The following is a 16,737-nucleotide window of genomic DNA, read 5'->3' on the forward strand; positions in this document are numbered from 1 at the left end:
ATGATGCGCGCCCAGTACATGATATATTCTTCAATGAGCTACTGAAAAGATTTTGTGAAAAATATTTTACACACTTGAGCACTTGCCACAATGCGCGTTATGTTTAACAATACATTCATATAGTGGAGCTGTTCCTTGTGGAATGACAGCAAAAGATCAGTGAAGTCTGCGACGCCGTCTTCCCATCAGTCGTCAGTCGTGCGACGAGAGACTGCAAGAACAGCTGAGGGAAATTTTCAAAATGATACCACCACCACCAGTTGCTGTAAAGCGCTTGCCACAATCTCCTTGGGTAAGAAAAGCCGTCTTGCACTGCACGGTTCTGAAAGTCCAGAACGGTGGAGAATAATTATGTCCACTTCCTTTAAGGTGTTTGATTTACTGAAGAAAGAGAAAAGTTATAACATGTGATTACATAACTAGAACAGTACAGTTTTGTTTGGGGTCGATTTCAGGGAGTCAGGCATGGAAACAGTCGATCAGTGTCCAGAGGGTCTGTCAGGCGTGGGAACAGTTTGGACTGTGACACCGGCATAGTCTCAGGCAGACTGTCACAGTTAAGCACACGGGCGTAACTTCAGCGCTTGATGGAATTGTGAGGGAGGCTGTTTTCAGTGGGCGGATGTCTTTTATTGAAAAGATTCAAGCATTGTGAAGTTGTTGACAGTGCGAATAACTGATGTGTCGGAAATCGGAGAATCAGTTATTGGCCTGAAGATTGTGGATTCCAGGATTATTGACAATACCAGCTAATGCGTTTGGTCAGTGCAGGAAATCATAGAAAAGCACGGTATTTTGTGATATAAAGGACCCAGAATTTCTTGATTCCCAAGAGCTATTTGCGGCCTTTTCCTGTGCTCACTTTGGGAGTTCCTCAAGGTTGTGTGCTGTCGTTATTTGTGCTGCATGATGGCAAGTGCTCAGGTGAGATATTTGCCGCATAACTGCAGTTAGCTCCATCGATGCCGTCAGCTGAGAGTCGCGTTTAAAATAATTTACCAAAATAAGTTGGAGATAATGAAAGAAATACGAAGCGCTTATGTTACGGTATGGTGCACAAATGAGAATTTTTGTCAAGGCCTATTTTAGAGTCCTCAGTAAATTCCAATTTTCGTGTCTGTTGCAAGCCGTAGGCATGAAGCATAATGTGAAAACTAACGCCGGGAAAGGCCCTATTCTAGCGAAAAAATATGACTTTACCGAACCTTAAATTCCTGGAGCAATGTACGCGGAAATTTTCGTGTTTGTTGCAAAGCACGCATTGAGCATACGGATATGTGTGAATGAGCATGCGTGCAGCGGTGGGTTCTGCCATTTCTCGCAACAAAATGCCAGAAGATTTTGACAAAGCTGACCGGCTGAACGGAAAATACTGTTGGCCTCAATGTGCAGCTCGCTTGACGCATGCGCATCATTCTTGGTCACATGTGTACAGTTCGACCAGTGGATCCGGTGTATATCACAGAATCACAGAAAAGTTAGGCAATAGGCTAAAAGCCTTTTGCCCCCGTAATCAGTGTCCATTTATGTGCTTTTGGATCACTTGTTGTGAACAAACCCTTGTTTAAATCTGGCATAGTGTATACTATATTTATCTACAGCTCAGTAAAGATTTAACTCTGTGGAAAATACATGGTTCTTAAACTTTTTGTCAATGTGATTTTTGAAGGCGTTTACCGATGGTGCATTGATGGTGTCATAAGAAAGGTTATTCCACAGATTTATGATACGGTTAGTAAAGAACTTGCGGAACTGGTTAGTTACGAAATTAGTTTTGTTTATTTTGAAGTTGTGCCCTCGAGTTTTATCGTAGTTAGCCATAGTAAACAATGAAGAGGTGGTGCAAGGATCATAAATATTGTGCATGATCTTATATACTTCAATGAGATCACCTCTTAATCTTCTAAACTCAAGGCTAGGCATATTAAAAAGAGCCAGGCGCTCCTCATAACTAAGATCACGAGTACTAATAGTATTACTAGTTATACACTTGGTAAATCTGCGTTGAACTCCTTCAATCATATTTATGTGCTTTTTAAGGTAAGGGCACCATACTGAGTTTCCATATTCAATAATGGGTCTAACCAGAGCTTTGAACAATGGAATCATAATTTCGGGAGATTTATTAGTTATAGTTCTCACAAGTAGACCAGAAATCTGATTTCCCCTTTTCACTATATTATTTATATGTGCCTCAAAGCTTAGTTCTGGGTCCATCGTGATCCCTAAATCTCTTTCCGCTGTTATACTATCCATTGTTCGAGTTACCCCCTTTTCCTGTATCGTGTACTGATACTGTGGATTATTCTTTCCAAGGTGCAGAACTTTGCATTTCTCGCTGTTAAATTGCAACAGCCAAGTATTTGTCCATTTAACCAGATTATGTATACACATTTGCAAGTGATCTCTATCTTCTGTATTTCGGATGGCAGAGTAAGCCTTGGTGTCGTCTGCAAAAAGTTTTACTTTACAATCTACCTCACCAGGCATATCATTTATAAAGTATATGAACAAGGTTGGGCCAAGAACACTACCTTGTGGTACACCACTAGTTACCTTAACCTTTGATGATTTACTACTATTTACACTTACAAACTGTGATCTTCCATTTAGAAAATCTCTGATCCACAATAGTAGCTTGCCTTTTATCCCATAGCCTCCTAGTTTATTCATGAGTCTGTGATGGGGAACTGTATCAAAAGCTTTCCTTAGATCAAGGTAGACTGCATCAACTGGTACCTTCTCATCTAGCATGACTAACCAATCTTGTAATGTAACAAGTAGTTGTGTAACACACGAGCGCCCTCTGGTAAATCCAAACTGTTTACTAGATAACAGATCATGTTTGGTTAAATGTTGGCAGAGAGCGTCTTGAATAAGACCCTCAAAAACTTTACAGACAACTGATGTTAGACTGACTGGACGATAGTTACCCGCAGAATTTTTGTTACCTTTCTTAAAGATAGGACGTACTTCTGCTTCTTTCCAAGCTTTTGGTATTTCACCCTTATCTAGTGTTCTATCAAACAAGATCTTAAGTGGGTGAGCAATAACTTCAGCAAGCTCTATTAATACTCGTGGGTGTATCTCATCAGGTCCTGGGGACTTTGATGGGTTTAGGCTCTTTAGAGCTTTTTTCATCTGTTCAACTGTGACCTCCACGTTGGAAATTTCAGTAACCTCTGTCTTACATGAAAACTTTGGGACATTTACGTTACTCTCCTCGGTAAAAACACTAGCAAAAAATCTGTTTAGCACAGCTGCTTTTTCTGAGTCATTTTGTGTTAAGGTACCATCTTCCTTTATTAGATTAGCAATTTGTTCTCTTGGCAGAGTTTTACTTGCAACATAACGGAATAATCCTTTTGGATTATGCTTAGATTCTTTAGCTAATTTAGTTTCCTTAGCTTTCACGTTTTTTCTTGACTCCCATGTTACCTGGTTTCTAGCACGTGCATATATTTTATAGTTATCACTAGTGGGATATTTCTTATATTTTTTAAAGGCTCTACGCTTTTGATGAATTTTATCTAAAAGTGACTGGGGAATGGGATTACGTCTTTGTTTATTGGAGGGTCCTTGTTTAAATGATTTTTTTGGAATAAATTTGCTCATGGACTTTATTATTACATCATGAATAAGTTCCCAGGTTTCATCCACAGATGTCTCATTTTTCAAAAGGTCATCCCAGTTTATCTCACCTACGTAATGGTTCATGCCTTCGTAATCTCCTTTATCTAGTTGATATTTCACAGAGTGACCAGATGGATGTTCCCACTTGATCTGAACATCAAAGTAGAGGGCAGAATGGTGGCTCTTCCCTAGAGGGGGCCAGTAATCCAAAGTGTAGATGTTTTCATAAGAGTTAGTAAACAACAGATCTAGCACATTAGGTTTTTGTAAACCTCTGTAATGAGTGGGCTCGGAAGCCATTTGTACAATGTAATTTTGTTGAACACAGTCCAAAAATTTCGTAGCTGGGTGGTCCTCATTTTTACAACTTATCACATTTTGCCAGTCAATTTCTGGATAATTAAAATCTCCAGAGACAATAACCTTGTTTTTAAAACTGTTAAATACATAGTTTATTAGTTTAATTACACAAGCATGATCCTCATAATCTGAGTTGGGGGATCTGTACACTACGCCAAAAATGATGTGCTCGTTACTACCAGGTAATGATATTTTACAAAAAATTGAAGGAGAAAAGATCCTTTCAATTTCTACAATCCTGGACACCTCCCACCCTTCCCGCACGAACAGACTGACACCTCTTCCCTTGTTGTTTGTAAAACCTGTATAACCAGGAAGTACAAAATTTTCAATTTTAATCTTGGAGTTTTTTGGTAATACTTCAGTTAAAGCAATAATATCAAAGTTGTGTATGTTACACAATAGTCCCAGTTCATTTAGTTTGTTTGTCAGCATGTCAGCGTTTGCATAATAACATTTCAGAGAAGAAAACTTATGAGAAAAAGAAGAATTGTTTGCTGGTCTATGTACAAAACACGTATTTACATTGTTCTTTGTTCCCTCGGCACTGGGAAGTCAAATTTGGGCAGGGCTACTTGCCACTGCTCCTCCCGCTTCTTCCCTCCCCGCTAAGTTCCCGTCCCTTCCGCTCTTGATTAAAGCATCTCTTTCAGCACGAGACATCACATCACCTTTATGCCAGACCACATCCTCTCCATTGTCTTTCCGCTGTCTGAACTCATCTCTCTTAACTTCATCTTCTTGTCTTTCTTTCTGAGTCTTGTCAGCAGCAATGCCAACAGACTTGTATGAGTCATGCTCTCTCAGTTTCCTGGCATTTCTCAGGATGTGTGTTTTGCATGCAGTATTAGTCAGAATGACCTTGATGGGTCTGGGTCTGGGTTTGGGATCACTTTGAGTTTGATCCCTTTTTCTGCCTAGTCGGATGATGCCATTCGTAGCCACTATGCTACTGTCAAACTCTGGACTTACATGTGTAAGGATTTCTGAGATCTGCTTTGCATCATGCACAGCTGTGTCTCCCTGTGCCTTACTCTCACATTCTTTTACATTGAACAACACAATGTTGTTCTTCCTTTCCTCCTTTTCGTGCTGCTCATCGAGGTACTCTTTGACCTGCACCCGGATCTGATTTTCTATTCTGTCCTCCTTTTGCAGCAGCTTCAGGATTGCCTGGTTCTGCTGTTGGAGGGTTTTAACAATTTCAAAGAGTGCCTCCAGCTTTGCCCCCTGCTCTGCTATTCTGTCTCCAGGAGTGACATTTTTGCACTCTACCTCACAGAGGCTGCAGAACCATTTGAAACTTGTCGGTTTGGCAGTTTCCAGGAAGTCGTACTCTGAGGGAGACACCTCAGTACACCCGAGATGGACCCATCCACTACACCTGTCACATTTAATAGATCTGGCATTTTAGCCAATTATTTTCGTGCAGATGCGGCATGGGGTGGGTACATCATCATCGTCCAGGTATACTATAGGGGAGGTGGTGCCGGATGAATGGCACTCAGCTGCAGAGCTCCCGCTCTTTGAGCGAGTCTTATCTGCAACTTTGGTCCAGTGTGCTTGACTGGCCGAAGGTGCCTTGGCACTGGCTAAAGGGCTACCATCATAACTTTTGTTACGTACTCCCTTGTTTCTGGTGTTAACCATCTTGAAATTTTGATTTTCACACACTCAGCCCCTTGGGATAAAGCAAGTTAAACTCAGATAAGATGAACAAATAGACCACTCACCTTTATTTAGTTTCCAACAAATTGAAGAAAGTTTTTGTCAGGAAGGATAGTCAAAATAAAGAAAAATGAAAAGCAGTGCAATAACAAAAAGTGGTTATTTAAGAGAATGGTGAGAGTAGTCGTATCTCTGTTAAGTGTATGTCAACTTTCACTTGTGTAAAGCTTGGCTGACACAATGTGATCGAGTTCACTCAAGTCATGCCACCATCACATCCACCACACAAACTAGCTGTAAGAGCCACTCAATGGGCTTATTTCACCCTTTCTGCTAAGACCAGTTTTTTTTTTACACCACAGAAATAATAACAAAATAATTTGATGCCCAAACAATTAGAGAAAATGAGAGAAATAGGGTGAAAAACTGAGGCGGTAATTCAGTATACGTCCGCCATATCATGCTACCTGAATCATACTTTAAAAACGAAAGAATCGAACATCGGTTCCACTTTCCGCAATTTAGCAGTTTAATCTTGTAATATCCAATTTTAGGTTTCGTCTTTACTTCGATGCGTTGGCAGAAAAACAACAACCAAAACCCAGGGAAAATTCGCCCATGTAAAGAAACTGGGCCAAAAACGACGAGGAATAACCCATATCAGCGAAGATTTAACTCGTCCACTGCAAGGGAAATATATATCCCCTGCTGATAGAACTCTGCCAGGGAATGTTTGGTGAAAATGGATATAAATGGCTAGCAGTAGTAACAGTAGGGACTTTTTTTTTCTTCTTTTTTACCTTGTGGTCCATTCACACCCCTTCTAGTTGCATAATTTCTCAGTGGTTTGCTTTACATGCCTACTCAAATTTTCCCTTTATCATCAATGAAAATAAAATCCTACTCATCAATATCTTGAAAACTTGCATTTTTTATATCGTTAAAACTTCATATAGTTTTAGTGTTCATGTTCAGACTGTGCCACTGCTTGACAATTCCAATTGTAAAACTGAATTTACTGATGCTAGTGTTACAGTGTCTTAAAATTTGCCTCATTATTCCTTGTTTTATCAGAGGAACTCTTAAGCATTTTGTCTGCATTGATATTGTGAAAGTTATTCAATATTTTATATGTCTGGATAAATTAAATCTCTGCGTCAATCTTCCTTTCAATGATGGCAATTGCAAGTATCTTAACACATAAACATTAATAAGTCAGTAGTATGTTCGTTACTCCCCAGCAACTATCAGCTTTTGGAATCCTGTGATCTACAGAATATAAACATTGTAGTAAATCAATATCATTATAGCACTGATATAATCTTTTCTGAAAAAAAACAACATCATCAACCACAAGCACTATTTGAAGAGAAGTTGAGAGAAAAGATAAGTCTCCTGACACAAGCTGTGTTTGTTTGTTTTTTAATTACAATAGATGAAGTACTCAAATTTTCAAACCACTTTATAGCAGAGCACAAACCCCAATGTCTTTGCTTGGCAGCCATCATGTCAAGAATTTTTTTGTCATTCCCATGAAATGTATCAATGGCTGATGTAAACAGATTACATCACAGTAATGAGACTTATGTGATAGGCTAGAGTGAGGACGTTACAAACAGTTTAAAACATTCTAATGATTATTCTCTGAGACAATGCAGGCAATTTCCACACTTTAGTGACAACAATGATTATTTCCAATGTGCATGCTCTGCTTTAGAGAATAATTACCTTTCTTAGTTCGATAGGTTATGAGTTCAAGGTCAGTCTTGATTCACGTTAACCAGAGACCCAGAAGCAAATGGCTGTTGGTTGAACCTCATCATCCTCCAGCTTATGATAAACAGACAAAAATTTTTTTGAACACAGAGAAAGTTTGACATGAAGAAAAGAGGTGTGTGTGTGTGTGTGTGTATACTTATTCCTTGAATTCATTTCACACAGTGAGCTGTCTTAAGTGATGTTCACATTATATATCACAGAATTTACCCGCTGAAGCCAGTACCAGCCTGGACCAGTTGAGTTTTCGGGACAAGATGAAGTTCTTTGAGAAGGAGATTAAAGCCAAGTCAGATACCCAGCCTGTCAGAACACCTGGTCAGTACGAACATTATGATTTTGTATGGAGTACATGGAATATTGAATCACTCATGCACACACACACACACACACACACACACACACAGATAATAGAATTTAAAATGTGTTGGTGATATTTTTTAATGAAAGCATTTTTGCACAGTTATTTTCAAAGTGATAAAAATGAATCAATGATATATGTTTAAAGCATTTTTGCAGAGGAATTTTCAAAGTGATGTAAATGCTGTCATGTTGTTCAGTGACTTACACACACACACACACACACACACACACACACACATGGACAAGCATATGCAGTGATGCACACACATTATTATTTTATATAATGATTTGATTATTTTGATGATTGAGGTAAACATGTGATTTTGATTTTTTTTCCAGTTTGGTCATTGTGATTGTTAAGTATTGTTGGCTGTTTCCACCAGCATTTAGTTTTTTTTCGATTGTGTGTGTGTGTGTGTGTGTGTGTGTGACATGAAGCCTGTTTTAACGAAACTAAACCAGTGACTGCTGCAACCACCAGAAGAAGGAATTGGGCAGTAATAATTTGTGTGCCCCGTATGGAACTGTGCAAAGAACTACTGTGTGAAATTCTGCTCAGACTAAAGACTTTCAGACTTAAGACTTGTAATGTCAATGTATCAAGAAAACAAAAAAGCAAAAGGCCCAGATATCAGCAGTTTGGTGCAAATGAAATAACACAACTAAATATAAAACTGGCAGTCATATTTCATCACAAAAAGCAGATAAAGGTGATGTACTGCCTTGAGCTCTGTTTGACTGAGAACATTATATCCAAGGAATCCCTTAGCCACATAACAGATCTGCCAATTATGGAATGATTTGACAATCAGATTGCTGAAGAAACATTGTTGCAAGTCCAAGAATGGAATTGACAAACTTGAAATTAACAAATGATTCTCTACTACATGTATCAGAGGTGGGAAAGGCAGAGAAACTGGCCATATTACCTCATCTGCACAACCACCTCTATCTCTTGTGGTGAGCTGTTGCTGTCCCTCAAGGAAGCTTAAATAGTAAGGAACCTTGTTCAATATCAAAGCTAAAAAGATAACCACAGTGATTGCAGTAACTACTGTGGTATGTCCATTTTGATTACTGTGGGAAATGTCTTTGTCAGAGTTCACCTCTTCAGACTATAAAACTTCGCTAATATGTGTCAATGCAGAACCCTGTGTGGCTTCAGGTCAGGAATGTGGGCATGATTTTCTCGGACGTCTACATGAGAAATGCCTTTAACAAAGCATCTGTTGGCCTCACCAAGGCCACTGATCATGGCAACAGGAAGGGACTGTTCAAACATCAAGAAAAAGTAGGTTGTCCCCCCAGACTGCTGATGTTGATCGCCTCCTTTTACACTGACAAGTGACATGCAAGGTACAGTTTATTTTGATGGAAAAATGTCAGATTTTATTCAGCATTGTTGCCAGCTGCATCGTTTGGCATCTTCTTCTCACTTCTCATTAAATCAGATAGCAAGCACAATCTTCAGTCTGGCTTGTCAATATGCAAAAACCCAAGTCAGCAGCTTTCTTTTATCTGTGGAGACTGAAAGTCCCAAATCGCCCTGACCTGTGCAGCCTTCCAAAGAACATATAAGTTTTGTTTCAAAGTGCTTTGAGGTCTAACAGTTCAGTGTTAAGCCTGACTCTGTGGGTCACATGCAATGATGTCATGTGGTTTTCTTTCTTTTTTCTCTCTTGTTTATGGTTGCATGTGAAACCTTTCCCTCCTTTGTCGAGTTGTCTTCCGCCCTTAATTTTTTTTTTCATTTCATTATTTTGCTTTTTTTCTTGCCCATGTGAAGTATTGGTTGATATTTCATGATTATTTGACGGAATGCATCCAACTTTTTATTGAGATATATTTTTTAAGCAATATGTTTTTATGATTAATACTATTATGCAAGCCATTACTTTTTGTTTGTTTTCTCTTATTTGCAATACACTCTTCTTTCCTGAGGGCAGATCATGAAACATTCGTTCTGTACTTGTTTATTTTATGGTCTTGCTTGTCAGCTGGGCCATAAGCAAACAGAAGTAAATAACAAGTACCAACTTGGTTTTGGATTAGAAATTTGGGCGATCCCAGGGGTGAAGTCAAGATAACGTGGCCCGTGCTCCTCTGTGTCAAGCGTGGCATTAGTGATCTCTGTGTTTACTGACAACTTTTCTCTAGGCAATCAGATATTGTGTTTACTGACAACTTCTCTCAAGGCAATCAGATATCACTGTGTTAACTAACAACTTCTATCTATGCAATCAGTTATCACTGTGTTAACTGACAACTTCTCTCAAGGCAATCAGATATCACTGTGTTAACTAACAACTTCTATCTATGCAATCGTATATCACTGTGTTAACTGACAACTTCTCTCAAGGCAGTCAGATATCACTGTGTTAACTGATTACTTCTCTCAAGGCAACCAGATAACCTGTGTCAGCAGACTACTTCTTTCTGGGCAATCAGATGTCACTGTGTTAACTGACTACTCTGTAGGTAATCAGATGATCACTGTGGCAACTGACGACTTCTCTTTAGGCAGTTGGATGATCTCTGGGTTAACTGACTACTAAGAAAGTCTTGGTTCCGACTTGGCCAGGTTTTTCCCTTCATGGAGGCCAAGGTGCCAGTGATCCTTGGGGGTGGGGTCACAGGATGGCTGGTGCCCACGAGTGGTTTCCCCCATTCTACCCATACTGGGGTGCACGTATGGTGCACGCTGGGTTGCCGGGAAGACCAGGGGCCAACTCTTCGTCCTCTGCCAGCCGGATCAACCCAGCACATCTCACAGGGTGACACACACTGCCTCGACAAGTGGGATTGACTTCTTGTCAGTCAGGTTGAGCTCCTCGGCCAATATTGCCACTCAGTCCACAAATCGGGCCTCTGTCACCCCACAGGTGACCTCCAAGGTCACAACAGCCTCCTTGTCAGGGCTGACGGCTTCCGAGTCGCCCCGCTCAGCCCGGGGGAGCCTGCAGTTTCCACCCACCCAGCCCTCGGTCCTACAGGGAGATGAGTGGGTGTTTGTCCCCTCACAGCACTCATAGGTCCCTCTTGCACCCAGGGATGCCCTCACTGAGAAGATGTGGCACCCACCATCCCAAGCATGGTTGGACCTACGGTCCACACGCTCCCCGCCCTCTTCAGGCATCAAAGAGGTAACAGCTGCGGCCATGGTCCCTGCTTGGGATCATCCCAGGTCGTTCTGCTGGGTTGACCACAGCTCACAGGACGCCCCAGCGGGTACATCCACTTGGGATGGCACCCAGCAGAGGATGGACTGGGAGCAAGAGTGGGAGCCTCTGTTTTCGGAGGAGGACGAACAAGCGGATGAGCACTCTTCGCCCCCATCCCAGGGTGACAGATTGAGCCTGCGCCTCTTTAGGGACCAGCCTGAGCCAAACTTGGACTTAGCCAAGCTTGAGCTGACCCTCCCCAATCGGGTCACGCATGTTGAGTCGGTCCCTGAAGCTACCTTGGCCCTCCTTAGGCAATGTGACTCCAGAACCACCAGACGACTCAAGAGTGCCAGAAATGGTGCAGGAATGGCTTAATAAGCCAGCCCGCACTGTCAGGGGCACTGAGAAGGGCTAGGTTGATAAGATGGCTGTGCCATTACTGAGGGACAACTAATGTCTCATGCTATCAGATACTAATGCCTATGCTACAGAAATGAATGCCAACAAGAACAGATTTCTGCCGTTACTGGTGTATATAAACAAATGAGAAAGCATCATTTATGGTCATGCTTGCTGGAGACAGACTGTGAAAGAGGGGATCAAGTGAATTAGAACAAATGAACCACGGAGCTTGTCAAGAAAATGTTGTGGAGGAAGGCACATGATCCAGCCTCATCAGTTTTTAAATTCAAGGTTTGCAACAGAAAGTGTTATTCCAGGACTGAACTATTCAGCAATTGTAGATGCTGTTAGACTCTATGGTTTGAATGTCAACGGGTACAAAACCATAATTTTACAAGACACATGGAGGCTGCTGCATGTTTGAGTGTGTGTGTGTGTGTGTTTATGTGATTGTGTGTGTGTGTTTTGTGTTTATGTGTGTTTGTGCATGTGGTTGCGTGTGTGTGTGCGCGCGCGTGTGTGAGAGAGAGAAAGAGAGAGAGAGAGAGATTCAGTTTCAGTTTCATTTTCAGTTACTGAAGGTGCCATTGCACTTAGACAAATCCATATATGCCACACATCTGCTAGGCAGGTGCCCGACCAGCAGCACAACCCAACACACTTAGTTTGGCCTTGAGTGCATGCATTGTGTACCTATCAGAGTGGATTTCTTCTACATAATTTTGTTAGAGGGCAGCACTTATGTAACCATGGTTTCATTTTCAGTCCTGGAAGTGTGTGCTGAACATGGGATCTCAGTTTATCATCTCACCTGAATGACTAGACAGTTTGATTTTCTTGTCAAACTTGGGAGAAAGGACAAGAGTGGGATTTGAACCCAGACCCTTGCAGTCTGTCTGTATTGGCAGATGAGCATCTTAACTATTCTGCCATCATTCTGCTACTGAAAACAGAGAGAGAGATGGCCTCTGCTGTATGTTGGGATATAAACAAGATATCTCTTTTTCATTTGTGTCTATGTTTTACTGTATCTCTGTCTCTATTTCTCCACAAAAAGAAGGTATTGCCATTCATATATAAAGACAAGTTTACATTTTATATTTCATTGTTATGTAGTCTTTTGATATGTGACCCTCCACCATGGAATGAGTCGCTTTGCACCAGAGGTTGATTTTTAGTTATTGGTATATTATAAATCTGCAATAAAAGAGCTTTACTGCAAAAAAAAAAAAAAGAAAAGAAAAAAAAAAAAGTTTGTAAATCGGATGATTCTGTGAAAAGTTATTGTGATTTGAAGTTCTAAAGTCGCAAAAGTAATGAACCGAGAAATCAAGGCAGAACAGTTTTGGAACATGTTCATAGAAACCACATACTTCTAAGCAAGATATGTTCATGAAATTTGGCAAACATATACATAGGGGAAATATCCACTGTTGCACAAAGTTTGAAAGAAAAATATTGAGTGCACTTGATTTTATTCAAATAAGAAGGTTCTTTTTCTTTTTTCTTTTTGAAAAAAATTGTGACTGAGGGGAAGTATACTTGCTTTATAATCAGCTCAACATGACTAAAAACCTACTAGTTTTAAGATTAGTTTTGTTGTGGTGTTGTTTGTGGTCCAATTGCTAGGAAACTTTTTCATTGTAATTTGTATAGTATGTGTACTAAAATTTATGCCAGATTCAAGGGAAAAAATGCTAAATCATGCCAGATCATGTAATTGTTGTAATTCAGTGTGCTCACTGGCTAACTGTGCTTGTGATATTAACATAATCCACGCAACAAGCACAACAAAATAACCAAGAAAAAAATCCATACAACAAAACTGCTCACACAAAAGGTACAAGTTCATGTGCCTTTTATCCCAGCATAGCATCAAATGAAATACACTTCATAATCCAAATGAACACTTCAAACACTTCATCTGCAAAGAAAACCTACTTGCCAAACCCATACTTCACACAATAAAGACACACAACCTCATCAAACAAATACTCAGTCTGCTAAAAAAAATGTGCAGATATGTGGCACAGGTAATCAATTCATCATGTGATACAAAGTGTTAGTCATCAGGGTGGATGGCGTTGATGTTGAACCTTCTTCCTCCACTCTTTTTTCTCCACCGGTGGTGTCAGTATGTTCCAAAAATACATGGTTTATCCTGAAATAGTTTGTTATGTAATCCCTCTTAATCTCTTTTCATTTTCTTTGTTTTGAATTATTTTTGATGTGTTCTGAAGTTTATTCATTAATGCTAATAATGTTAGATTAAATATCAAACATTAATTTCAGTTTTGTACATCTGCATCACAGTTTTCATTCTTTACACAGGACTTTACAAAATGCTTTACTTCTAGTTCGATGTATTTTATCAGAAAATAAAAAGAATACACTTTTTATCAGAAAATAAAAAGAATACACTTTCATATAGATAATTATTTCTTTCATAATATAATTAGATAAAGGAGTTTACTGATAATAAAAGTATGAAACAGTGATTTTTAATGCTGTGGTGTATCATTATGAGTATCAGTGTGCATATCAGTGTGCATGTGCATGACATGCTGCAACGCATTAAGTTACTTTATGCATAGTGGCATGTCAAGAACATACACACTGATATTTATGTAAATGTCTATGCAAAACTTTACAATTCCATACATGTACATCTATACAAAGTTTGTAAAAAGAAAATAAGTTTGCACACTTCTTGGTAAATTTTTACAATAAATCATAGTACATTTTATTTAACAGTTGACCACAAAATCACTCACTCATAGATAGGAGTTCCCCATCAGACAATTATTTTGTTGACACTGTAGTTTGTGTGGGTGGTGTTCCCAGACAGAATCAAGCCCATCTAGAAGCTGGGACCCACATGGGTTTGCCCAAGTTACTTGGGAACAGGGGATGCAACCCTTTCATGCTGGGCTGCCCACCCGAATCCGACCCGGACCCACTTGGTTTTGCCCAAGTTACTTGGGGACAGGGGATGCAACCCTTCCAGGGTGGGCTACCCACCTGAGTCTGATCCTTTCCCCACTTGACAAGAGATAAGTGGCCACTTATGCAACACACTGGCCCTTGTCTTACTTGGTAAAGCCCATGTGAAACCCAAGTGAAACCAGTGGTTTCAAGTTGGGTGGGGAGAGTTTCTTAATTTTCATATTGTAGGGTTTATTTAAACATTGTTTTCAATATTAGACACTTAAGGGTTATGTGTGCATGGATGTGAAAGTGCCATTTCAATCACAAAATGATAATTAAAGTAATATTCTTGTTTTTCTTACATGTACATAGGCTTTTAAATTGTGCCTCTCACTTACTTGGGTGTGCTCTTTCTCTCTCTCTCTGCCCTCCCCCCCTCTGCCCCCCCCCCCCCCCACCTTACACACACACACACACAACACACACACTCTCACTCACTCACTTTGTTGTCACGCCATTCCATTCAAATCCGTGTCTGAACAGCTTCTTCTTCTTCCTTGTTCACCTCCCATTAGATGAGCAGCCCGGTGTCCTCGATGAAGGCTGCCATCCGTCGCAGCTCCTCCAGGGTGCCATACAGTTTGGCTTCCACTGCTGTCGGTGTTGGCCAGTACTTCCTCCTGGATGCTGCATGCGTCCTACAGTCTTGGAGGATGTGGTCGGTTGTCATTGGTCCCTCCCCACAAGGGCACTCTCCACTCTGTCCAATGCCAAATTTTATGTGCAAGTGGTGGAACAGGCGGTCGTGTCTAGTCCTCAGGCGGAAGATCTTGACCTGTTCCCGTCGTTCCAGCAAATGGTATCTGTCTTCTGGGTTATATTTGGGGTGCTGGAGGCACCACTTTATTCCTTTAGGTGCCTTGATGATTGTCTTGATTTCATTGTATGACACCAGTTTGTTGGCCTGCTCCTTCTGTGCACCGTCTTTTGCTAGAATGTCCGCTTTTTTGTTGCCTCTGATGCCACTGTGTGCTGGTACCCATTGTGTCACCACTTTCTCCAATCTGGCACTCAGGGCAACAAGGACTGAAGTAAGATGGTTCTGTTCTTTGCAGCTGGAGTTCTTGAGGGCTTGGAGCATGGAGAGAGCGTCTGAGAACACCACCACATCCCCTGTTGTTCTTGTGGAGTTCTGCGAGACTGTTGTGGCTGCCTCACAGAGGACTTCTCACTCAGCTCAGAAGTTGATGGAGTATTTTCCTGTTGGGATTGCACTTTCTTCATCTCCGTCACAGCTCTACCATCCCTCGTTGCTTCTGTGGCGGAGCCATCTGTAAAGACATGGGTCCAGTCTTCCTGGGGGTACTGGTTGCAGATGTACTCCATGGCCAGGGCCTTCCTTTGGTTGTCTGACTGTGTTCCTCTCTTCTCCACTCTGGGAATGCCGGTGACAACTGTTGGGAACACCTGCCTCTTCCAAGATGGGTGGGTGACATTTGCCGGGAAAGGCTTTGCTTCGTGTTCCATCAAGACTGGGGTTTGTCTTTCAAGGTGTCTTGACTGGTGGATGAAGCTGCCTCTTTTCATCCGGCTCTTGGTGGGTCTGCTCATTCTGTTGTTCATTGGATGGTTTTCAAGGCGTTTGTATTTTGCTGCCTGGATGAGGAGCTTTGTGTCCCTTCTGTCCTCCAATGACTAGCCCAGTGGTCTCCTCCATCTTCAGGATTGTGGATCTCATGGTGCCAGTTATGACACGCTGAGCCTGGTTCTGTGTCTTGTTGAGATGGTCGAGGTTAGACCTTGCAGCTGATGCCCATGCTGATGTCCCGTACTCAACTACAGGTCGGACTCTCCCTGTATAGAGTCTCTTTAGGATAAGTTCGTCAGCCCCCCAGTCCGTCCCTGCAAGTTTCTCTATGATCGTCAGTCTCAGCTTGGCCCTGCTACAGCATCTGGTGATCTGCTGTTTCCAAGTGAGCCTGCGGTCAAAGGTCACTCCCAGGTAGGTAGGTTTGGGTTCCTCTGCAAGCCTTTGGTTGTTCAGTGTCAGTTTAGCCTCTTGCTTCTTGCTGGATAGGCTGAAGACTGTGTAGGTTGTTTTGCTTGAGTTGACAGACAAGCCATTCCTTGGTCCAGTTGCTGATCTTGTTGAGCGCAGTCTGGAGGCGTACCTGTGCTGTAGTGGTGTACTCTTCAGAGCACCAGAGTACCAGGTCATCTGTGTAGATCGCTTCTCTGACCCCTCTTGGCAGTTCTCTGACGATGTCATCTATGAAGATGAAGAACAGCATTGGCGAAAGGACTCCTCCTTGTGGTACTACCTGTCTCAGCACCTTCTTCTTGCTCTTCTGGCCCTGAATCTTGACTCGGGCTTGGCGGTTGTGTAGGTACTGGCTATCCAGGTGTACATCCTCCCAGACACACCACATCGCCGTAGTTTGAG

General features: G+C 41.4%; 1 protein-coding gene across 1 annotated transcript in view; it reads left to right on the plus strand.

Moving 5' to 3' along the window:
- The first annotated feature begins 558 nt into the window (after positions 1-558).
- LOC143290764 (uncharacterized) overlaps positions 559-16,737 on the plus strand; it is a 107,971-nt gene continuing 91,792 nt past the window's right edge. Inside the window, exons 1-2 of the mRNA XM_076600275.1 lie at positions 559-924; positions 7,641-7,755. Of these exons, the coding sequence (XP_076456390.1) occupies positions 907-924; positions 7,641-7,755 (133 nt within the window). The 5' untranslated portion in view covers positions 559-906. The remainder of the gene's footprint in view (positions 925-7,640; positions 7,756-16,737) is intronic.

This window comes from Babylonia areolata, chromosome 16 (assembly GCF_041734735.1).
Source record: "Babylonia areolata isolate BAREFJ2019XMU chromosome 16, ASM4173473v1, whole genome shotgun sequence".
Classification (NCBI taxonomy): domain Eukaryota; kingdom Metazoa; phylum Mollusca; class Gastropoda; order Neogastropoda; family Buccinidae; genus Babylonia; species Babylonia areolata.